At 50.8% G+C, this 23011-nt stretch overlaps 8 protein-coding genes across 8 annotated transcripts; 4 read left to right on the top strand and 4 right to left on the bottom strand.

The window, feature by feature from the left end:
* Positions 1-297: 297 nt before the first annotated feature.
* BCR38DRAFT_405122 (uncharacterized protein) lies at positions 298-741 on the bottom strand (the record flags this gene model as incomplete). The annotated part of the gene is made up of 1 exon (XM_040857929.1): positions 298-741. One exon carries the CDS (start codon positions 739-741, stop codon positions 298-300), a length of 444 nt encoding a protein of 147 aa, XP_040721712.1.
* Positions 742-1075: 334 nt separating this feature from the next.
* On the bottom strand, positions 1076-2796 carry BCR38DRAFT_27661 (uncharacterized protein). Its single transcript, XM_040854462.1, has 3 exons — positions 1728-2796; positions 1422-1564; positions 1076-1273 (listed from the first exon to the last, which is right to left on the bottom strand). Exons 1-2 carry the CDS (start codon positions 2703-2705, stop codon positions 1544-1546), a joined length of 999 nt encoding a protein of 332 aa, XP_040721711.1. The 5' UTR covers positions 2706-2796; the 3' UTR covers positions 1076-1273; positions 1422-1543.
* A 4220-nt stretch (positions 2797-7016) lies between these two features.
* BCR38DRAFT_418956 (uncharacterized protein) lies at positions 7017-7457 on the top strand. The gene has a single exon (XM_040859266.1). It carries the CDS (start codon positions 7059-7061, stop codon positions 7266-7268), a length of 210 nt encoding a protein of 69 aa, XP_040721710.1. The 5' UTR covers positions 7017-7058; the 3' UTR covers positions 7269-7457.
* BCR38DRAFT_418952 (uncharacterized protein) lies at positions 7271-7772 on the top strand (the record flags this gene model as incomplete). The annotated part of the gene is made up of 1 exon (XM_040859265.1): positions 7271-7772. One exon carries the CDS (start codon positions 7274-7276, stop codon positions 7526-7528), a length of 255 nt encoding a protein of 84 aa, XP_040721709.1. The 3' UTR covers positions 7529-7772.
* Positions 7773-9327: 1555 nt separating this feature from the next.
* On the top strand, positions 9328-11523 carry BCR38DRAFT_360193 (cytochrome P450). Its single transcript, XM_040857158.1, has 3 exons — positions 9328-10658; positions 10741-11161; positions 11225-11523. The coding sequence occupies exons 1-3, from the start codon at positions 9643-9645 to the stop codon at positions 11420-11422; spliced, it is 1635 nt and encodes a 544-aa protein (XP_040721708.1). The 5' UTR covers positions 9328-9642; the 3' UTR covers positions 11423-11523.
* A 1511-nt stretch (positions 11524-13034) lies between these two features.
* Positions 13035-14249, bottom strand: BCR38DRAFT_405120 (uncharacterized protein; the record flags this gene model as incomplete). The annotated part of the gene is made up of 4 exons (XM_040857928.1): positions 13035-13266; positions 13550-13617; positions 13671-13898; positions 14133-14249. The coding sequence occupies 4 exons, from the start codon at positions 14247-14249 to the stop codon at positions 13035-13037; spliced, it is 645 nt and encodes a 214-aa protein (XP_040721707.1).
* A 2218-nt stretch (positions 14250-16467) lies between these two features.
* On the bottom strand, positions 16468-18657 carry BCR38DRAFT_418943 (uncharacterized protein). Its single transcript, XM_040859264.1, has one exon. It carries the CDS (start codon positions 18264-18266, stop codon positions 16737-16739), a length of 1530 nt encoding a protein of 509 aa, XP_040721706.1. The 5' UTR covers positions 18267-18657; the 3' UTR covers positions 16468-16736.
* A 944-nt stretch (positions 18658-19601) lies between these two features.
* Positions 19602-21976, top strand: BCR38DRAFT_418942 (uncharacterized protein). The gene is made up of 3 exons (XM_040859263.1): positions 19602-20063; positions 20118-20867; positions 21001-21976. The coding sequence occupies exons 1-3, from the start codon at positions 19822-19824 to the stop codon at positions 21722-21724; spliced, it is 1716 nt and encodes a 571-aa protein (XP_040721705.1). The 5' UTR covers positions 19602-19821; the 3' UTR covers positions 21725-21976.
* Positions 21977-23011: the final 1035 nt, after the last annotated feature.

Genomic DNA, 23011 nt, shown 5'->3' with positions numbered 1-23011 from the left:
AATCTGAACAATCAGAACCTGATCCGGTGGAAACCGGGGTAGCCCAAGTGGTTGATGGCTGATGGCTTATCTGTATACTGGGGATATTTTCTACTAATTTATGGTGAAACTCGGAATGGGATTTCTTCCATACCTGCTATACCAGGTTTCTCATTTCGTAACCAATTGAAATGGACAACAGGGCGTTACACTTCATCTCATGTTTATGGCTGCCAGTTTTTGCGTCACATTTAAGCCTGTTTTCGCGAATATTTATATATATTGACTCCTCTTCCCAACTTCTGTGAAAACTACCCTTCAAGCCTTCACCTGAACGTCATTGCGCATATTAGTGCTCAGAATAACGTCCAACTGCTCCAGTTTGACACTCTGGAGCTCACTGACCGTGATCACCTCATCATCCACCCAAGCCGAGTTGCGAGGCTGCCTGGCAGGCTCCGGGTCAAAGTTCTCTGGGTCATCCTCCTCATCCTTGGAGAACAAGCTCCGGATCTTCTTGGATAGAGATAGACATATACTGACATCAACGTCAATAGTGACGACCGCCGTGAATTCATCCATGTCATTTCGTTTCAGCAGGACCAGGGCACGAAGAAAAGTTGGGATCCCCGCCTTCTTTTGCGGGTTTTCTGACAACACCCACCTCATGGCATTCTTCCTCCTCCCTTGCGGCCCTCGAAGCGGATGCTGCCCTCCAGTGTTGTGTGAGCTTCTTGGTTCTCGGCCATGAAGCGCTCCCATCCCAATCCGCCGGAAATATTTGCTGAACCTGTCCCGACAGTAACGGATGTGTTGGCGCTTTGCTTGACTTCCACGTGCCTAGTTGTTGGTCGCATGGAGAAGTGGCCCTTGGGTGAGATATCCATCACATCGGGGCCACCTTTGAAGTTTTGGAACTCGTCGCCGAATTTGACGTCAATTGTTGGTTTTTCAAAGCGGGTGGGCGGTCCACAAGGCAAGAACTTATGGACGGCATGTTAGTCCCAGAACCTGACATAGATCACTTTCATCTAGGGCATAAGTTAAGCCACAGAAAGCTGAGGCCTATTGTCACCAGTGGCTGAGCCATTTGATAGCCCGTTTAGCTTGTAGTTTCCCCAGCCCATCAGAGTATTTACAATAACTGAGAATCTAGATACACGATACAATAAATGGGTAGAGTCCTTAACAGAATATAACTTTAAGATTATCTATTACAAAGGTAGCGAAAACAGAAGAGTAGATGCTCTTAGCCGAAGACCAAACGAACAAGCAATACCTACAAATACGTAGGCTATTTGATGCGTGTGCATATGGGGTGTGAATTGTTGTATTGGAAAAGGATGGCCAGGTCAGCTATTCTGGCCTGGCAGAGCTCTTTTATAGCTCTTATCTATCTTATCTCTAGCTATAGGGCAACCCCCCATGGGGTCACGTATCACTATTCTAGTAATTACTAACGAAGGGGATTTTCAACCTTTACTATAGCTTAACGCTAATCCTCCTAATCCGTCGCCGAATAGCTAGCTACATGGCCACTCAGAGCCATCGACTTCCAGACCTCTCACTGTCCCATAAATCGAGCCTACTCAGGCGCAAACATGATGAGACAGGAAGGCGTTAGTCACCTCAAAATCCGTAAAGCATTAAGATGCGTCTGTGTTTCATTTCCTTTCCCGATTTCTATACCCCCATAAAACTTGCCAAATCAAGCCGATAAGTGGGATGCCAACGAGGAGGGTGCAAACCACTACCCACAATAGTACCACGACAACGGAGAACATCCAAAACGCCCGTTGCATATCTCGTTTTCCAGATTCGCTGAGTCCTTGAGGCCATAGCTCATCTCCTGGCACAGAGAGAGCAACTTGCATCGACGAAAGAGCGAGGGAAACACTGGCAAACACGAACAGCAAAGGCAGGGTCGCTCTCGCCACGAAATCGGTGTGAGACCACTGAGGAATTTCGTAGAACCAGATCGTGCTGGTGTGCTGGGGACGAAATATTCGGACGGCCCAGTCCAGTCGCGAGAGACGTAGCTGTCCGTAGTGGTATCGCTTTGCAACACTCTCGTCTCCGAGGTCGCGAAAGTGGCGGATGAAACTTGACCACAGGAGCCAGTCGACATCCTCAGGGATCAGATAAGACTCCTTCGCCAACATGAAGTCGAGGCGATGCGGTACGAGCAGCGCATATGACCGCAAAAACCCTAGTGCAACCGAGCGGTCGAAGGCTGAAGTAGAAGCTTGGGAATGTCCTTGGGAATGTCCTTGGGAATACGGCGCAGAAGTTTCCCCCATCCTAGGATGTAGATACATAGTCCAAAAATCATGGTTGAGGAGGAAAACTGGAATGGGCTTTATGTAGATTTTGCCGCCGCCCCAGACGAGATGAAGTCTAGGGTCTTCCGCAGGGACAATGCTTCGGCCCTTGACTCTTTGCCTATGGAGCGCGTCAATGTTTTGGCCGGATTTCCTGGCAACTAGCCAAAGATGATCGTAAAGTTCGTCCAGGAGTGGAGTTTCCAGTTGATTGGACAAATAGTCGCGGACCTCGTTGAGTAGAAGATTAACTGCGGGATCTCCAGGTATATGTGCTATATAATGTGCATCGTTCTCATGTAGATGTGTAGGGGTTGGTATGCTGATATCAGAAGGCTTCAAAAGTTCTTTGTTCGGAGCACATGACTGCGGGAACGGAGCCTGAGAGCCTGTAGAAATAGCCATCGTGTGTCAGGCACGACAGCGAAGTTGGCGAACGTAAGGGTGTGAACAGCAGGTGCCTTGTATTTCGAGCCCATTGGTGTTCGACAAGGCACGAAGCGGCAACACCTCGGACGGAGCCGGGTATGTGGCTGCCTTAGGCTACAACAGGTCAGCTGCAGCCGGTACAGCCTCGACATCGAGAACAATGAGTGACAGTACTACACTTTGCTTTAATGTACTGCAACTGCATCGCACGATTATCGACAAACTGTTTCTGTACATTTTATGCGTATCTGCTCCTCTGTTCCCACCTGGTCCTTTACAACAATTGACCGGACCGACCCCTCTAGTGAAGTGGGGCTGACGGATCTAAAGAAACAACTGCGATTTTCTCCATCCTCTTCCTCTCAATGGCATTATTCTATGACATGATCACGTACCTTTTCGTCTCTCTTCTTGTGATCGCGTTCCTTTATGACCAGCTCACGAAGAAGATTCCGACCCGGGTCGACCCCCGTCAAGCCCCAAAATCGAGATTTGGGCTCGTCCCGGCAGGGCCGCATAGTTCACCTGTCCGTGCCGGAGGGATAGAGTAGGCGTGATTCCTCGCTAGTTAATTGGAACATTTCTGACACGCCTAGTATCGTTTTCGTCCATGGCCTTGGATCTAACCCCGACACGACGTGGCGAGCGAGGTCTGATGCACCCGAAGAAGCCCTGCCGGATAGTGAGCGGTATGTGACCTGGGTTAGCGACTTCCTTCCCACCGATTTGCATACAGCGACCCGAGATATCCGCATGTTCTTCTATAACTATGATTCATACTGGAAGAGGGATGCAATACACACGCGGCTCTCGCATCTTGCCCATGTTCTCCTTGAGCACGTCAAGCAGATCCGGGAGTCCGAGCAGGTGAGTAATGACAATGTATACGACTTTGGATTGCTGCTGACGGCCCGGCCTCCAGGAGCGAAGCCGGGACCTGATTTTCGTGGGATACAGTTATGGGGGTCTAGTGATCAAGCAGGTAAGTGGGCAAATGCTCTTCTCTAGTCGCGAAATCTGACCATGGTAGGCCCTTGTTCAAAGCTATGCACGTCGGGGCCCAAGCCACGTTACCGAACATATCAAAGCGATCCTCTTCTTAGGTACGCCGCATCGTGGGTCTAGCTTCAGTGTATGGGGACGGCTGGCGGCGCAAGCTCTCCAGCCGCGCGGTTCCAACCCTTCAATCCTAGCCGAAATAGAGTACGATTCGACTTTATTGCTAGACTTGCACAGGACATTTGTCGGTATCGTTCGACATGATTTATGGGTGTTCAACTTTTTTGAGCAACGATCGACGCAACTTCTTCGACTATGGTTCATCCAATGGCAACAATTCGTAAGTAGGTTACTAAGCTGAAGAAAGCATTCTAACAGGAGATCTAGTGTGTTCGTGAGTCATCTGCAACGTATGATGGACCACATGTTGAAAACATCGGCCTGTCCGTGGACCACTCTGGGCTTAACAAGTTTGGTTCGAGAAACGAAAGCTATAAGATGATCCTATCGAAGCTTCGCAACATCACGGCATCTTCAGCTCGGTCGGTAAAGCACCACTACGCCGTCCCGCTCGAGACCGTATCAACGTTTACCCAGCGAGACGAGTTATGGAAACAACTTGAGGAAAAGCTGCAGATACGACATGAGAAAGCAAGTGTTCCGTATGGGGTTACCATTCACGGACTAGGTGGTGCTGGTAAATCCCAGCTGGCGCTAAAGTACGCGGAACATTATCGAGATCGTTATAACCCAATTTTGTGGATTGATGCGACAGATGAGGAGGCGGTCCGATCGAGCTTCAAAAGATGTGCTGCAGAGCTGGGTCTCCCAGAAGAGCAGAATAAGAGGCAAGGCTCTGCTCTCGCTGATGCGGAGGCTGTCCAGGCGGTGCTCCGATGGCTCCGCGACAGAATGGAGCCGGATGATGAATGGCTGTGTATCGTTGATAATGCCGATGACCTCCGCTGGGGAATTCAGAAGATAATGCCAAAAGGGGGAAGAGGAAAAATTATTATTACTAGTCAGAACACCTTGAGCCAAAAGCTAGTTTCCGGGGGGTGCGAGCAGCTTAAAGTCGATATCATGTCGCCGCTAGAAGGAAGGAGACTTCTTCTCCAACATCTCGAGCTGGATGTAGTCTCAGCACCCGGAGAAATCCAAAACAGCTGCGATAAGATGGCGCAAAAGCTTGGATACCTAGCACTTGCTATTGACCTTGCAGGCGCCTATATTGGCAACGACCCTGATCGTGAGGGTGCTCTGACGCAGTATCTAGCAGACTACGACACGCATTGCGACGAGCTCTTGCAAATGGATAGTTTTCGGGGACTTTTGCCAACGGAGAAGACAGTGTGGACGGTATGGGACACGACACTCCAAAGAATTACGAGAGAGAAGCCAATAGTACAGCCTAATTTGCTTTTAACGTTTCTTGCACACTTCAAGGGCACTATTATTCAGGATGAGATGTTTCGACTAGCAGCTCTTGGCTGCGCTTTCGTCGATGATGAGCTCGTCGAAGGAATACCTACAGAGCTTCGAAAACTTTTCTTATCTAAAAGCGGTGAATGGGACAGTTTTCCATACCGGCAGAGCCGCGACGTACTACTCCGCTATAGCCTGCTGCAGCTTGTGGACGGTGAATGGCGTGGCGTCATCATGCACAGGCTGGTTCAGTGGCGGGCACTACAAAGCGAACAAAGTCGAGGATGGGGTTGGTGGTATATAGTGTTTATACTAGCAGCGTGCCAACAACTTAGCGAGGACGAACGCCAGCCCGAGTTCCGTCGACATTTGATAGTGCATCTCCCACATATTTCCGAAATTCGCGGTAATGATGGTGTAGATTCGGAGAGGCAACATGATTTTATACGGAGCACGTTGAGTAGGGTTTTTTATAGTGAAGGCCGGTGGGAGGAGGCCGAGGAGCTGGAGGTGCAGGTGATGGAGACGAGCAAGACGAAGCTCGGGGCGGACCATCCCGATACACTTACGAGCATGGCCAACCTAGCGTCGACGTACAGGAACCAGGGCCGGTGGGAGCAGGCCGAGGAGCTGTTTTTGCAGGTGATGGAGACTCGCAAGACGAAGCTCGGGGCGGACCATCCCGATACACTTACGAGCATGGCCAACCTAGCGTCGACGTACAGGAACCAGGGCCGGTGGGAGGAGGCCGAGGAGCTGGACGTGCAGGTGATGGAGACGAGCAAGACGAAGCTCGGGGCGGACCATCCCTCTACACTTACGAGCATGGCCAACCTAGCGTCGACGTACAGGAACCAGGGCCGGTGGGAGGAGGCCGAGGAGCTGGAGGTGCAGGTGATGGAGACTCGCAAGACGAAGCTCGGGGCGGACCATCCCTCTACACTTACGAGCATGGCCAACCTAGCGTCGACGTACAGGAACCAGGGCCGGTGGGAGGAGGCCGAGGAGCTGGACGTGCAGGTGATGGAGACGAGCAAGACGAAGCTCGGGGCGGACCATCCCTCTACACTTACGAGCATGGCCAACCTAGCGTCGACGTACAGGAACCAGGGCCGGTGGGAGGAGGCCGAGGAGCTGGAGGTGCAGGTGATGGAGACTCGCAAGACGAAGCTCGGGGCGGACCATCCCGATACACTTACGAGCATGGCCAACCTAGCGTCGACGTACAGGAACCAGGGCCGGTGGGAGGAGGCCGAGGAGCTGTTTTTGCAGGTAATGGAGACGAGCAAGACGAAGCTCGGGGCGGACCATCCCGATACACTTACGAGCATGGCCAACCTAGCGTCGACGTACAGGAACCAGGGCCGGTGGGAGCAGGCCGAGGAGCTGTTTTTGCAGGTGATGGAGACGAGCAAGACGAAGCTCGGGGCGGACCATCCCTCTACACTTACGAGCATGGCCAACCTAGCGTCGACGTACAGGAACCAGGGCCGGTGGGAGGAGGCCGAGGAGCTGGAGGTGCAGGTGATGGAGACGAGCAAGACGAAGCTCGGGGCGGACCATCCCTCTACACTTACGAGCATGGCCAACCTAGCGTCGACGTTTTGGAACCAGGGCCGGTGGGAGGAGGCCGAGGAGCTGGAGGTGCAGGTGATGGAGACGAGCAAGACGAAGCTCGGGGCGGACCATCCCTCTACACTTACGAGCATGGCCAACCTAGCGTCGACGTTTTGGAACCAGGGCCGGTGGGAGGAGGCCGAGGAGCTGGAGGTGCAGGTGATGGAGACGAGCAAGACGAAGCTCGGGGCGGACCATCCCTCTACACTTACGAGCATGGCCAACCTAGCGTCGACGTACAGGAACCAGGGCCGGTGGGAGGAGGCCGAGGAGCTGTTTTTGCAGGTGATGGAGACGAGCAAGACGAAGCTCGGGGCGGACCATCCCGATACACTTACGATCATGGCCAACCTCGCTTTAACTTGGAAAGTTCAAGGTCGACAGGCAGATGCTTTAGTGTTAATGCAGGGCTGTGCGCAGGCTCAGCAACGAGTCCTAGGGCCAGAGCATCCAAATACTTTGTCGACTCAAGCCATCATAGAAGATTGGAGCATCTAGAATGCATGTCCTTTTGCTCTGTAATTATGAGCTGTTGGACTTTCTTTACTTGTGTTTTGGTTAACCCGTTATCACTCAACTTGTTGGTCTTGAATTTTCCTTATAGCCTACATTTATCGTGCATTTTCTCGGGCGTTGAGATTCAACACCGGCTCGGTTTAGATGGTGACCACATCACCTTAATCAGACCATATATTTATTACACGCCACTGGCACATTCATACTCTGTGAGTCGGCACAGTCTCTCCTTAGTGCAGTAGCTATTTGAAGGGCTAAGTCCCCTGATATCTAGAGTGTCTATGTGCTGGTGTTTTTATTAGCTGCTAGCATGATATGCTTGGACCACGTACCATGATGATACGTAAACACATTAATCATCTTAGGGGTAGCGGTGCCTAGGTACCCTTGAGATAGTATCTCGTCCAGGCTTCTTGGTGATCCTGGACTGCAGACTTGCTGCAGCCAAAATGGTGGTAGATAATGACAGTACTTCTAATTACATTATGCCTTTTATTTGCACGGTGTTGGTGCCAAAATGACTGATATGGTCTATGCTTGCAATTGTTTTGGGGTGACAAGACGAAAGCAGTTTGTAAGTGACTATTACATACAGTAACACTGTATTTCTTTCATGGCCAAACCGTGACTAGGTCGAATAGTTTGAATAACAAAGATGCGGCGTGCCAGCGCCGAAATGTCTTAAGTAGTCCGTGCTCTCAGTTTTGGAAATGCGGAGAGTGGAGTGACACCGATTTTGCAAGCGACTATAGTATATTTCGAGTTTCCGTACCCACACTGTATTCCGAGACAGCAGTTTTGGACCTCTCAATTCCAGCCTAATGCTGGGCGGATGGAAACCTTCACACAACTAATACATAGTAAACCTGAGATGCATACATTCCCCGTTATATCATCATTTGGGCCAGAGAAGGAGGTCAACCGGCCCAACGGCTTGGAAAAGTTGGAAAAGGAGGAAATAACGGTAAGTGGTGATGACGCTCACAATAAGTAAAATCCTTTCGTTTGTGAGCTGAGGCGCTCTGCTAAGGTCTACGATGCACAATAAAAAAGTCCGTAACTGAAGACTAAGAAATCCTCTACAGATTGATATATTATACGTCTTAATTGCTTACATAGCGGCTGCTTTCTTTTACACACAAATTAACTGATTTGTATGCGGTGCCCCATAAGGTAGTGGAGGCTAGTAGCGGTGTGTTCATTGATGGAAGTGAGGTGAAGCAAGGTAAGCTTGCCGGATTCGAATCGATATGGACATCTAGTTCGTGATAATGACCCACTACAGCCTCCGACTTACCTCAAATATGGGTACGCGATGCATGCTGACGTCGTAGTGGTGACGGTTGGTCCCAGTTGCCACGAGTTGTATACTACGTCAACCCGGTTTTGATGGCAGTGGCTAAGCCGCGCGACTGAACTATAGAAGTTATGACCTGTCATTATAGGGCCCGTAACCTCTGGAAAGAAATGGGTCGTGGAATTGAATTGACATCATTATACCTGACCATTTTACCAAACAAAACAAGACGGCATATGTTTTTAACGAATGCATCTCGATGCGGGTTTTCATTTACCCTGAATCATATATCCAACCCGTCATGGTCACATACATGGCTACATATCGTGACCCTCGGCTCCGGATTGCAAATCTCTAGGCTACGCTCCGTACCCCGCACGTCCCCAAACACGTAAATATAGCCCACTCAACTGAATTCCCGACCCTCCCGTCAAAACAACCGGCAGTTCCACAATTGGCCCTCGTGTCACTGAAGGTGTGGTTAGTAATACGTGAGTAATGATGCGAAGTGTGTAAAGGATCCACGCGTGCAGCGCGGGATTCCATGATGATCCCGCTGCAGAGATACGTGCGGGTGGATAAGGCAGTGGGTAATGGTGAAGTGGGTTGGATCAATTTACCCTGGCGGTTTATGTGAGCTGACAGGCAGTGCATTCGCGTTCTCGCTATTTGTTGAGGGTCAGGAGAGGCCAGGATGGCATTGGTAGATACCGAACCCCCGACGAATGGTCGGTTCGTGGATAGGGTTTGGGGTGAGGCGTGCACATATGGATAATAAGGTGGCTGTCTAGGCCTGGGCGTCTGGACCCCTTAGGAAGATAAAGGTAAGCAACATAAGGATTGGCCTGTTGCATTCAAGAGGCGGGTATATGCCGAAGATACATGGAATAAAGTCTTCCCTCCGAGGTAAAAATCCTAGTCACCAGGTGACTGAGCTCTCCAACAGTACTCAAATTCCTGGTGCTTCTTTCTCGGGTTCTGCTGCGACTGTACTTCGACTTCAACGTCAGTTTCCTCGCAACATATACGCCTCGAAAGTCCAAGCATCACTACATCACTATGAAGGAACCTCGGAACGAATCTACGACGTCCCCCGTCTCCATCGCCCTCTCCTCCATCCTCCCTTTCCTAACCTCGCACCCCTTCCTCCTCCTCTTCTGTGCCCTCACTCTCCGCATCCTCACCAAACGCTACCTCTCCCCGCTCCGCTCCATCCCGGGCCCCTTCGTGGCCTCCTTCACCCGCCTCTGGAAAGTCTACTCCACAGCCCGGGGCCGTACAAATCTCGAGCACATCGCCCTACACCGTAAATACGGCCCCCTCGTGCGCATCGCCCCCAACGAGGTTTCTTTGTCATCTCCACACGCCGCGCGGCTCCTCCTCAGCGCCGGCAAAAGATTCTACAAGACAGACTTTTATGGCGTGTTCCCGCCGCCCGAAAATCCGGATATATTCACCGAGACGCGTGAGGATGTGCACGCTATGAAGAAGAAGGTGGCTAATGTGCCGTATAGCATGGCGGCTATGCGGCAGTTGAACGGGTTTATTGATGATACGATTGACGTCCTAGCCAGCAGATTGGATGAGTATGCTGCACCGGAGGGGGAGGATCTACAACGTGAGAAAGCACAAATAGGGGCAGAAAACGTAAAGAAACACCAAGTAGACCTGGGAGCTTGGCTGCACTACTTCGCCTTCGACGTCCTGGGGGAAGTGGCGTTTGGCCGCTCGTTCGGATTCCTGGCTGCGGGGGTTGATGTTGAGGGAGCGATCAAAACCATCGACGATTCGCAGTGGTACAACGGCCTCGTGGGTCAGATTCCCGAGCTGGACCACGTTTTACGTCGCAACCCGCTATGGAAGTTTATCCCTGCCCTAGACCCGGGAAATGCCCTAGTGACTCGGATTGCGCGCGAGGAAATGGCGAAACGAAGGCCGTTTGCCGCCGAAAAAGAGGGCAAGGGAGTAAGTGGCGATGGCAGGGAGGATCTGTTGGCTAGTTTGATAAAGGGGCATTTGAAGGATCCAAGTCGGTTTGGAGAGGGGGATGTATTTGCCGTTGCGCATGGGGCTATGTGAGTTCGTTTCCTATATACTTCACTCTTGGCCTGCAGTTTAGGGTCAAAGGGGAAAACTGACAAAAGAAAACACAAACAGCTTCGCAGGCTCCGACTCCACCGCCTCAACCATGCAATCCTTCTTCTGGCACATCCTATCCTCCCCACGCATCCACGCCACGCTAACGTCGGAAATTGACCTGGCCGTGCGCAAGGGCAGCATCCCGTCCACAGGCAACATTGAATGGAATGCCTCCCAGACCCTCTCCTACTTCCAAGCCTGCCTAAAAGAAGCCATGCGTGTGCGGCCCGCGGTAGGCGTAAATATCACGCGTTACGTCCCACCCGAGGGTGCCGAGCTTGACGGGCATTTCTTCCGCGGCGGGACTAGGATCGCGGTGAATGGGTGGGTGTTGCATAGAGACAAAGGGGTATTTGGGCAGGATGCGGATGTGTATCGGCCTGAAAGGTGGTTGGAGGATGTGGAGAAGACGAGGATTATGGAAAGATTTATGTTTCAGGTGAGTTTCCGCTTGTGTTTTGGGAGTATAGGTTTTGGGGGTAGCTTGCTAACAGGGATACAGTTTGGTGGAGGGAGCCACGTCTGCATTGGCCGGAATCTCGCACTGTTGGAGATCAACAAGGTCATTCCGAGACTACTTCGTGACTTCAAGTTCGAGCTTGTTCATCCTAACCGGGAGCTCAAGGCCAAGGCGACGTTCTTCGTTGTCCAGGAGGGACTGGAGGTCTACATCGAGAGAAAGAATGTGGCGAACGCCTGACCAACGCGGGACGGGTAGTAGTTACTGCGTGGTGTGTTGAAACATGTTACTGTCAAGCCATTCATAATCGCTTTCTGAAATGCACCGAAGTTATAGAGCTCTGCTTTTTGAATATGGGGCGATATTTACTTCAACTAGCAGTTCATAATTGAGTGTATACAAACAACCAAACAAATAATTATTTTATTTAATTACTGCCGCCATAGCGGTCTTTTAAGAATGTCCAAGACACTGCTTTAGTTTGACAGGGAGCATTCCGGCCTGCCTATCCAGTAGCTTTCCCCTCGGTATGGGCCTAGATGCTAAGTAAGCATACTATTATATTTCAGATTCGTGAGATATTACAGATAAAATCAATCCATCTGTCACACCGACTCATCAACAAACCTACGCACCAACCCCAACCAAATATAATGATCCCCAGAACGTCCGGATCCCCAACCCACCGCAGCACACTGACAAAACAACTGTTATCCCATCCCAGAGATTTATATGAAGGCCAAAAAAGGATGTTTCTTTTTCTTATTCTATGATGATTACTTCTGGTTTTGGGGCGGGGTTTTGTAGCCCTGTACTTGACCGTACCTTCCCACCTAGTCCTTTCAACATAATGACCGCCCTCGGTCATTTTACCAAGAACCTTGTAGTAAATCTCATCCTCACGCTTCCGATCTCTTCACCTCTAGATATCTCATCCTGACAGCTTATCTTCCGAGTCTTTCATCCACAACGTACACAGCAGGTGACTCCACCTCCCTGATGCCGGGCTCACAATTACCACGGCCCTAGGCTATCCATAGCCTACGAGAGTTCCCGCCTAGTCTCCAAAGTGCTTCTTCAATGTGACTGTCGACATGACGTATTCTGAGTGAGGTGGAGAAGGGCTGAGGTATTTGCCTCTAGGTATTGGCCTGACGTGACGGTGGTATAGAGCGCCGGCATGAGGGATCTGAGGTCGACAGCAACGACCCTCCGCTGTAGAATCATGCTGTAAATAACGATAGTGAGGTCCTAAATTGATAAAACGAGTGGGTTGAATAAGTGACAACGCCTTAGAAGGCTAATGATATTTCGCCTCATACTGAGCACCAGATTTATATGAAGGCCAAAAAAGGATGTTTTTTTTCTTTCTCTATAATGGTTACTTCTGGTTTTGGGGCGGGGTTTTGTAGCCCTGTACTTGGCCGTACCTTCCCACCTCCCAGGATCATAAATCGATCCATCCGCAGCCTTAATGCTCATTCCTACTCCAATAGGCCAGACATTCGACGAAGACGGTATGAGCCCCGATATATTAGCCAGCGTTCCATATGACGGGAACCCGAAAACCTGTCCTTTCAGTTTTGTCCTCGAGATGGAATAGTTGTATTCAATCGACGTGAAAAATTCTTAATTGTAGGCATTTATACTCGTATTAGCTGGGAGCATCCTGTTTCCGACTAACACTCGATGATTATGATATCGTGGCGTTAACAGTGATGCTATTTTTGACGATAAAATTGGTTCCATTGGGGAGTTTGTAGATGATGCGGGGAAGGGGGCTGGCGGGGTCGAAGTAGAAGTGGTCTATATTGAAGAGCGAATATGGTGGACCAACGTAGGGGGTGCTTTGCTATTCTTCGTTGGCTTCGGAAGTAGAAGTGACTTCGATGTATCCCCCCGAAAACGGGCCGTTTGTGAGGTATGGCACCGTCAGGGGGTGAGATGGTGAATAGAACCACTCGGAAGAGCCTGGGGATAGTTGGGGTAGTAAAATAGGCGGTGCCGTAGAGGGGAGTTTGACTGGTTCCAAGTAATACTGGAGATAGTCCGAATAGGGGGCGCCTTGGTGAGATGGAGTACGTCTTGGGGGAATCAGAGTCATTCTAGATGGTTATATTCACAAGCCCATAGACGTCATGCGTAGTATCCGAGACAAGCAGTTGTCCAGGCGAGACTCCTGTTTGTGAAACAATGGCATCATATGCATTAACTAGTCGTGCCTCTTTCTGGAAGGTGGCGGAACGCATGGTCTTGTCCCACATCTATGGAATGGGCTTCGATTTGGTTTGGAGGAGTGCTATGATTTCGGCAACTGAAATCCCAGGAACCTGGGATTTACCTAATGCGTAGCATCCCGTAACGTACGGCGAAGCCATGGACGTGTCCGAGAGTATGGTGCACCCACCCAAGGATCCCAGAAGCCACGTTGGCAGCTTATATCCTCCAGGTGCAGTGATTTGTGGCTTCAAGGTGTAATTAGTCTGACCGGTCCATAGGCGGAATAGTAGTCGGTCAAACAACCCACGAATTGCGGCGAGCTTGAATAAGTGCTATCATCTAAAAACAGCTTATATGCTCTGTATCCACCATCCATCTCGTAGTTTTCAAAAGTGGCCACCGCATCGGAGTAGGTATCGATTATATAAACCAGCGACTTTGCACTAGTGCAACTCGAAACAGCACCCGTAGTTGTCAGAAACCCGACACTCGGAACCTAATAACTGTCTTATTTCGCTTCCCTTCATGGCTAAGAAACGCAACTGTGCATTCTTACAGCCCCTGGGAACAGCCAGCGTCGAGCATATATAAACCCGCGCCCTCGGCAGCCCAACAGGCCACAGCGACGCATACGAAACCGTACTCACGCTCGAGTCCGTCACCATTCAGCAAGCAGGACCCCAATATTAGCCGCCTCAGTAACGGCAATAGCCCCTGGGCTCTCGCTCACCTGCGTGGTAGAGTATAGATCGCCAGCATATTTGTTGTCGCTGCCGGGATTTCTCACCGCCATGTCCACCAGTATAACAAGTAGCCAGTGGATCCGGACTCTTAACCTGGCTCCCATTGTCTGCTTTGCACGAGTAGCCGCTGACAATTTTATAACCGGGCCGAAGCTTCCGCCTAACTCTTGGTGACGGTAGTCAACACCCGTGTTCACGATGCCGATTTTGATACCCTTCCCCTTATACTGAGTGAGTGTAGCTTGTAGAATCCACCCATTTTAGGGCAGAGTTAAGATTGCCGTCGGGTTTCGGGACGACGGCATGCAGCTGCTGTGATGATTTATCGAAGGATGGGGATGGGTCTCTTATCATGGAGAAATTTCCCAGGTTGGGGTTTGGGTCGGTAATTTTGTAGATGGGAGACATGGCGCTGACGCCAGGGAGGATTTTGAGCTGGAAATGGAGGTCTATGGAGCTTGAGCCACTGTGGAATCGGATGGAGAAGCCGATATGAGTTCCAGTTGAGTTGAATGTGTGCCGGACAATGTAGTTGAGGGACGCTTCGAAGGCCAGCTTGTGGAAGTTGTCATAATGGTGTAGAGTGGATCGCCGCCAGCGATGGAATCAGAGCCTGTCGACAATTTGATGATGGAAGCTCTGCCTAATATCTATGAAGCTGCTGCACCGCATAGCCCCAACTCCATGGCAACAGCGAGTGCGAATGACTGATGCATATTGTACACAGAATGGAAGTGTATCGGCTCTAAGAAGCGCAATTCTGCCATTTAGAAGCTTTTGAGTAGAGAACACTTAAGCAATTAATATTCATTCCATGTAAGCAACCCGTCAACTCACGCGGATGATGTACGCTATACAAACAGCCTAATGTCACCCAATCTAAAAGCTTTAGATGTAAACATTGGGCGTCAGGGCCAAAAATAGCGAAAATGGCACCATGCGGAAGGAAGACTGTTGAAACTATCGATTTTCATATTGGGAAGATCGAATCAACCCAGGTCTACTGAGAGCAGTTTCCCTATCAGAAAGGTGTCGGGTGTCCCGACAGGGTGGCTCGGCCTATAGGGGCAAGGCTAACTGCATCCAAATTTGCAGTTTTAGGGATGTCAATCCTGTCTACGGATTCGGATGTCGCTACAAGATTATGTTAGTCAGTGACCAATTGGTTTCTAATAGCGACATAGTGTACCATCTGATTCCTGGAGTTATATCGTGACTTCCATGTCGTAAACAAGGGGCAGTGGTCCGACGGGATTTGATATATTCAACCTGCCATCCCACCCTTGGCTTGGTAAGCCAAGCGAGACCTCCGTTCTCTTCAATCCAATGTCTGGGGCGGAGGTTGAGTTAGTGACAGGACTCCGCCCTGACCGGCCATGGAACAGGGGGAAAGTATCAGCGCGAAACCGGGAAATGCCTCGTCTCAAAAATAAGAGCTCGCGTTATATATTTGACAAACCAGTAAGTCATGTGTGTCGAACTTGTTTGCAACTAATTGCCAGACCCTACGGTGGGTATGAACCTTAGGGTTGATTTAGGGTGAGTTCATCAGTTGCTCGTAGCAGGTGCACATAAATATCTACTCACCGGAGCAGAGCATCACGATCGCCAGCGACGCGCTATCGCTGAGGAACCGGAGGGCCCTTCGATGCAGATACCGAAAGGGGGCAAGTATTTCGGCCTGAACCGACTGGAGGCGTCTACGCTGTGCCAGATCAGGACGGAAAAAATAGGACTAGCAGCCTTCTTATTCAAGACAGGGGCTTTTGGCGTGTACTCGCCGCTATGCCGCTGTGGCGACACCCCTGAGACGGCAGAGCACGTAATCCTCTTTTGCGGGCTGTTGGAAGGACCGAGGGAACGATTACGGGCCGCCATCGCACCACGGCCACTATACTCTCGCAGAGACCTCGCAACGGCAACAGGAGAACCAGTAGTTAGTGGGACTATTGTAAGATGGCTGCTAGGGACGGGTCGGACAGCTTCAAGGCCCAGATAGCATCGATCTTCTCAGGGGGGACTTTGTTGGTAGGTTGAGAACCAACGTAGTATGGTAGTGAACGCAACGCAGTCGCCAATAGGGCGAACCGACGACGCAGCGTATGTATTTAGTCCAGCCATTAGGGCACGGTTTGACATACGGGAGTACTAGTAGAGGTACCGGGGGCTTTGAGCCTACGGCGTATTTAATAATAATAATAATAATAAATATCTACCTGCATATCTCATGCGTAGATAAGATATATTAGATAAAGAGACCTAGTTAAGGCTCTTAGCGGAAGCTTCCCCCTAGCCTTGGTGTCTTAATATGTGCAATTGCACCCTATATTAACCAATGTAGCTATACGCACGATACAGGGTTTGGCCTGGTGTGACGCTACTGAACTTGATTCACCTGCGGTATCTCCCGTCTCAATAGATAACCTCGCGGTATCTTATCTGCAATAGTTTTGATAATTCTATGTAGTTGCGATTCCGTGGATACTCCATACGCCATCCTTACTGCTCAGCTATACTATCCATCTATCCAAGACAAGAGAACCAGTGAACGTGCAATGTCATCCCACCGAGCATAGTATTGGTAGTATGCTTTAGTTTATATCAAAGTTGTGTTGCCCGGTGTTGTACCTGCTCTTGATGGCCACCTCCATTAACTCGACAAAGCGCGCCTCGTCGAGGGCAACGTTCTCGGTCTGCCAGTCCGCCCTCCTACTTGGACCCTTACCATCACCCCGACCATCAGTGGGCACAATGGAGCCATGCGTGCTGAAGTAGTCGTTCCCCAAAGCGCCAGCCAAGTTCCGAAATCCCTTGTGCATGAATCCCTTGGGCAGGATCTCGACGACAGCGGAGGGCTCGCGCAGCCAGAGTGCGTGCGTCAGGCCTGCGCCGTGCACGCCCGCCAGCACGTCTGAGTCGCGCACCATCTGGACCTGCTGTGCGAACGGGATAGCGGCCATGTCGACGATGTTGAGCTCGAGGCGGACGGGCGCGTTGATGTATCGCTTCTCCAGCGCCGCCATGAGGTTGTCCTGGTCCACCAGCTTGCGGGAGCCCTTACGGTCGATGAAAGTCACGACAATCTTGTCTCCGTCTTTGTTATCGGCGTCGGCCTCGTCAGAAATGCCGACATGACGCTGCACGCGCTTCGAGAATGTGCGCAGTAGCTGCGAGTGTGCGCAGTTGTTGGGTTCCCAATCGTCCTGCCAGACGGGGTTGCTGGCGCCCGGCAGGGGGATGATGAGGGTGCCCATGTCTGCGCCGGCGGGAACTTCGGCAAGCCGGACGGTGGGCCGCTGCGCGAAGAGGCGCCACAGGTCGAAGTATGGGCCTTCTTTACTATGTTCATCTTCGAGCAAGACAACTTGGGTGTTGGCTGCGTCTTCTGGGCTGAGTATGGCGTCGGCCGAATGTTGCTTCCGTGTTATCTGCAGCACGTCAAGTGTTATGCTGAGGGCCATAATCTCCATTAAACTATGCCAGAGGTTGTCTGGTCCCTCGCGCTTAAGAAGTATTGAGAATCCGCTCGAGTTCTTCGCAGTTAAGGTCGACGGGGCAAGCTCTTTATTCTCGAGGCGGATAAATCGGTCGAAGATGATTCGGGGCCCGGTTTCGTACCAGTATGGCTGAAAGTTATCTAGTTTGCGGGAAGTCTCGTTTGTCTCGATGGTGTACGGCTCTACCTCATCGCAGAAGAGTTGGAACTTCGCCTTCATGCCTAGAACGGCGGGTTGCCCGACGCAGAACGAGTCGATGCCGCCGCCTGCTTTCTGGCTGTGGAAACATGTTAATTGCGACGGCGATTCCGATGAGCAGTACGCTGCCCGGCTTTGACGGAGCTCTTCGAGGTACGGTATCCCGAGACGCCCTGGGCAGGACAGTGGGTTGGTGACGGTATCTTGGTAGTCTGCGGGTGCTTTCAAGGGTTGCAGTGGTATGAGGGTGCTGGTGTTATTATGGCATCCATCAAGAGGTCCCGATTTATCGCTTGCTAGGGACCAGGTTGGCCATATTGAGCCTGTGGACTGAGTAGACCAAACGTTGGTCACGCCGCCGATGACCAAGAAAAGAATAAGCAGACTCAGCAGGATCGTGATGGCGCGCCGTCTCCTGTGCATCATCTTTGTGCATGTTCACAGGGTCAAGGTTGTTGATGTTTTACACAGGCTGGGACTGGTAGAATAGACTAGGTAGACACGAGGAGCGGCGTGACGTGTCTGGTATTTTGGATCAACCCGATATCCCGCTTGTAGTAATCAGTACTAACAAACCTAACTCCAAGTGGTTATTCCACCTGGGTGCGCTGTTTTTTAAGAAAAGAAATAAAAGTGCCAACGGCCTGACTACAGGGCATGTCACACTCCTGTTTGCTAGCCTTGTCGTACTTGTACCACCAACCAATATGCGCAGCCCAATATCAAGCGAGGAGCAGCTGAAAAAGAAACGACCTGGTTCCACCGGGCTGGCCGCCATATCTTCTGATAGGCCCATGGCTCATAGCGCCGATCTGGGGATTGTTAGGATGAGATGACACTGACCGGGTTTTTCCTAAAATCTTCAGATCCATGCCATGAATATATGGGACCGGGACCATGCAATAGGTGGTAGGCTAATTTATTTCAGCCCCAAACCTGTCCTCGTGCGGCACCACCTCTGCATTACGTATCATGTCCCAATCATAATCGAAACAGCGGGATCCCTCGAGGAGTTTCTAAAAAGAAAAAGAAAAAACACCGTTGTACAAAAACGGATAAAAAGGATACCAGCTCAACCGTATCTGGTAGTAAGGAGATGCTGTCGTACCGATAGAACGTTTCTCGGCATGGCGTATCTCGACGTTGTCGTTCGACATTAGCACTGCGATAGGTTGCACCACGCCTCAAGCACCTCTCCAGTCACGCAGAATTTCCGCATATTACGAACCCCATAACAAGTATTCTCCTAGCCGAAAGTTCCATCCCATACAGTTCCATAGATGTTGTTTGGTGGCTGAATTTAGGGCAATTTACACGCTGACATTCCGCATGCCTGGAGAGGCGTATTGACGGAGATTACTGATAAAATATCCCCAATACCTGAGTGTTTGTAGGATCCTTCTGAGTCCTAATGCTGGTTCGATGTGTAGCGGCGCTTTATTACCCATGGAGTATCCAGGCTTTCTGTCAGCAGTGGGAAGATGGAGAACCCCGTTCATTAAAATCCCTGGTCTGGCCTTTGCAAGAATCCCACCTAGATTCAGCAGCTGGGCAGACACTAGCAAAGGTACTTGAACAGTCGAAGGAAAAGGCCAGTGGATTCCCAAAAGGGCTTAACTAACTTCTGATTATGTATATACCTAAATGGAAGGCAAAGGATACGAGGCGAAGTCGCACGGAGAGAGACGGAAGGAAAGCGTGAGCATGGGTGGCACGGTGGGAATCGGGGTTCCATGCTTCTTCGGGGTCGCCTTGGTTGCTGCAGACTGGCCTGCGTCGTGTGGGATCCTCGCAACTCGTCCCAAGTCTCGGAAGTCAGGCTGAGGCAGCAAACTGCTTCAACATTGCTTGGAATCCACAACTCACCGTTGCCTACATTGTTCTCAGTCACGATTATCACCTGATAGAATCGTGCTCATAGCATCCAAGAATCTGTCGGAAGACCGATATATGAGTTGATTGCCAGTCTCGCCAGTGCATTATGATGGCTCCGCCAATCGGCATCTGTGGGAAGCACAAACTCGGGATGGCGGCCTTGTTCTTCGTTCTCTTTTCCCCCTTAGTCGCTTCCCAATCAACGAGCTCTGCATCATGTGTCGCTAGTCCTGTCTCTGTTCCAATAACCAATTTTGCCGTCGCAAACCAACGCAACGGGGCTCTGGCGAGAGGTATATCCGTAGGCATAGGATCGCCACCGCAGAATATCGCCTTCATGCCTGGCTGGTTAGCCACCCTTTGCTTTCGCAGTTGGGCACAAGAGACTAACTTTCTGTCCAGGAACAACAACACTTTTGTTTACGACAAAACGAACCTTTGCCATGCGTCATGGGCTGATTATCCTGACCAGAGTTGCATCACGGCTCGGGGCGGGGCCTACGATGTCGTATCGTCGACGACACACGACCAAGGCGACGGGGCGGCATTTGCCTCCGATTCATCACAGGATTTGCCGCAGCTGACACAATACAGCGACCAGTTCATCTTGAATAGCCATGTCCAGCTCTCCAATTACAACTTTGGCGTGGCCCAGAACAACTCAGGGGAGCAGATGTACTACCCTATGGCCACTCTGGGACTGGGCCGGAACTCGACCTTCCTCAGGGGCCTTAAAGAGCAAGGCCTTATTTCCTCGCTATCTTGGTCCTTCTTCTGGGGACTGGAAGGTCGCAATACCCCGCTCAATGGCAGCATCGTATTTGGAGGCTACGACGAGGCTAAGTTGCACGGCACCAACTACACCCGCAAGCTCAATTATACCCGTTGCAAATCGGGGATGGATGTCACGGTCTCTGGCATCTCCCTTAAATTCCTGGACGGCTCGAAATACCCTATGCTGGAATCCAGTCTTCCGGCCTGTATCGATCCCACGAGTATTGGTGTGGGTGATATGCCGTACCAGGGCAGTTTCGAGAACTTCGTCTCCATGACAAATTGGACTTCGTTTGTGACAAACACTCTAGGAAACACCACCGTTAGGAGCCTGGGTCTGAACTACTACGACCTCAAGTATCTGAATGGCGATTCTCCGTTAGTGCCGTTGCTTTCCTGTTTTTCTGTCTCCTTTTTATTTATGTCGTCGTCTTCCTATGACCCCTTTGTCACGGATTCATCTCCTAATAAAGCAAGGAAGGCTATTGCTGACAAAAGACGTTTGCACAAGGTTCGAAGGCAACCTGCTTGTCACCATCGAGGACGGACCACCCCCCATCGAAGTTTCAAACAGTGAACTGGTCGTACCCCACGTGGACATGGACCTAAACACGGGCGCCTGGACGGAAAGCCAGACCGAAAGCGACCTCCTCATAAACGAGATACCCTATATCACCAACATGAACCTGAACCGGAACTTCCTGTCCTTCATGTACATCATGGTTAACCTCGACGCCGGCGAGTGGACTATGTGGACGGCCGATAACACTGGCCGCGCCGAGCAGCTCGTGGCCGTAGACGAGACCAACCAGGTCGTCAGGAGCAATTTCTGCTCCCCTTCTAAGTGGTCATCTTCGCCGTCATCTTCGCCGTCGGACTCGGACAGCAAAAAGCTCTCGACGGGCTCCATCATCGGCATCGCCATCGGCGTCGCCGCCGCCGTCGTGCTTATCGCAACGGTCGCTTTCTTCCTCCTGCGGTCGCGGAGGAACAAGAAGACTCAAGCCGATCCAGCCCAGACCACGGCCGCGGAAGTCGCGGTGGCCCCAGGTGAGGAGGAGCCCAAGACGTATAATAGTGTGAGCAACACCAACACTATGTACTCGGACCAGGCTAGTACCATGCATCAGCAGCCGTACGCAGACTCCAGCCACATGTCGGGTCAATCGTATGAGCTGCCCGGTGCATTAGCTCAGTGGCCCACTGAACTGGACGGTTCGTCGGGCCACAGATAACGAATGAATGGCGATATATGAATCGGCATGGGGGGAATCGGGAGGACTGCCTATCACATAAGCGTTAATTATTTATCTTTCTAAGCAAGTCTGGAAATCTTGTATCAAATACTCCATGCTTACCTGTTTATTACCTAGCCCTTTGTTCGGAATCTGACCCTTGGGATCGGTCGAGCTACAATTGAATCAAGTTGTCTAGCTGCTAGTTTTTCAATATTCTTACAGTGTATTAATATAACTGCAATTAACTTACGTCTCAAAAGGACGACTGACAATGTCATTAGTGGAGAATAAGCATCTACTGACGCCAATCGTGTCCTAGTGTTCCTTCGTGTCGCAAATGAACGACACAACCATCTGCAGGCGATTGGCCAGGACTATGAGCGAGTTATTTGATGGTCCCAAGCCTTAGCTCAACTCAATAATAACCCACCGTGACCCATTGGTGGGTTGGTGGTCAAATTAGTAAGCAAAATGGCTGGTGGGTTGATGGATGGGGTATCAAAGGAGCGTGCTCGTGGAGTTGAGGGTATTTTAGTGGATATTGTTTTCACATAAGGCTATAGTTAACTTCGTCGTCACTCCCACTGTTGTCACCGGCGCTATCACTGTTATCCTCGCTGGATCCACCACGATGTTTCCCTTTGTGTCAGAGAACAGAATGCTATAGGCACCGGTGGGACACCGGTGGAGCTCTGGTGTAGGGATGTGCGAGTCATGACACGATATGGAAGTCTTGGTTTGCGGAACAATCGGAGAAACTAGTGCTCCGCGGCTCCGACGTCGGGTTCTAGCTATCTATGTAAGGGGCGGAGGCCCGGGAAGAAGATAGAGGGAGAGTAGAGATCAATGCATCATCGTGGGCACCCCTACCTGAGACCGCCAGTGATCGCCAGTGACCACCCGGTGCTACGTAGGAGGGACGCCCGTTACTCCCCATCACTCTGTACTATTGCCTTCGGCCTAGCCGTACCCTGACACTTTGTACCTAATCTGCCTCTATAAGGACCTCCCGGAGTTGAGTTTATCCCTAGCGACTCTAGTCTACTAACTCTATATAGGGTCCCGTCGGTTTACGGAGCTCAATGGGTCGTAGAACTGCTTCTTAGCTAGCGGCGAAGTAACCATATTATTCCGTCCAAAATAATCACGTTGCTACGCTTCTTTAACTATTTTCCTTGCCGTTATTATTTAGGTAGGTCGATAAATCCGTTTTACTTCAAACTAGGCCTAGCTATAGCCTAGTTAGAGGACTAGCGCAGTATAGTAAATCGGCGTATTATAGAG

This window comes from Pseudomassariella vexata, assembly GCF_002105095.1.
Source record: "Pseudomassariella vexata strain CBS 129021 chromosome Unknown BCR38scaffold_1, whole genome shotgun sequence".
Classification (NCBI taxonomy): domain Eukaryota; kingdom Fungi; phylum Ascomycota; class Sordariomycetes; order Amphisphaeriales; family Pseudomassariaceae; genus Pseudomassariella; species Pseudomassariella vexata.
Note: the sequence above shows the minus strand (reverse complement) of the source record. Positions and strands in the feature narration are given on the sequence as shown.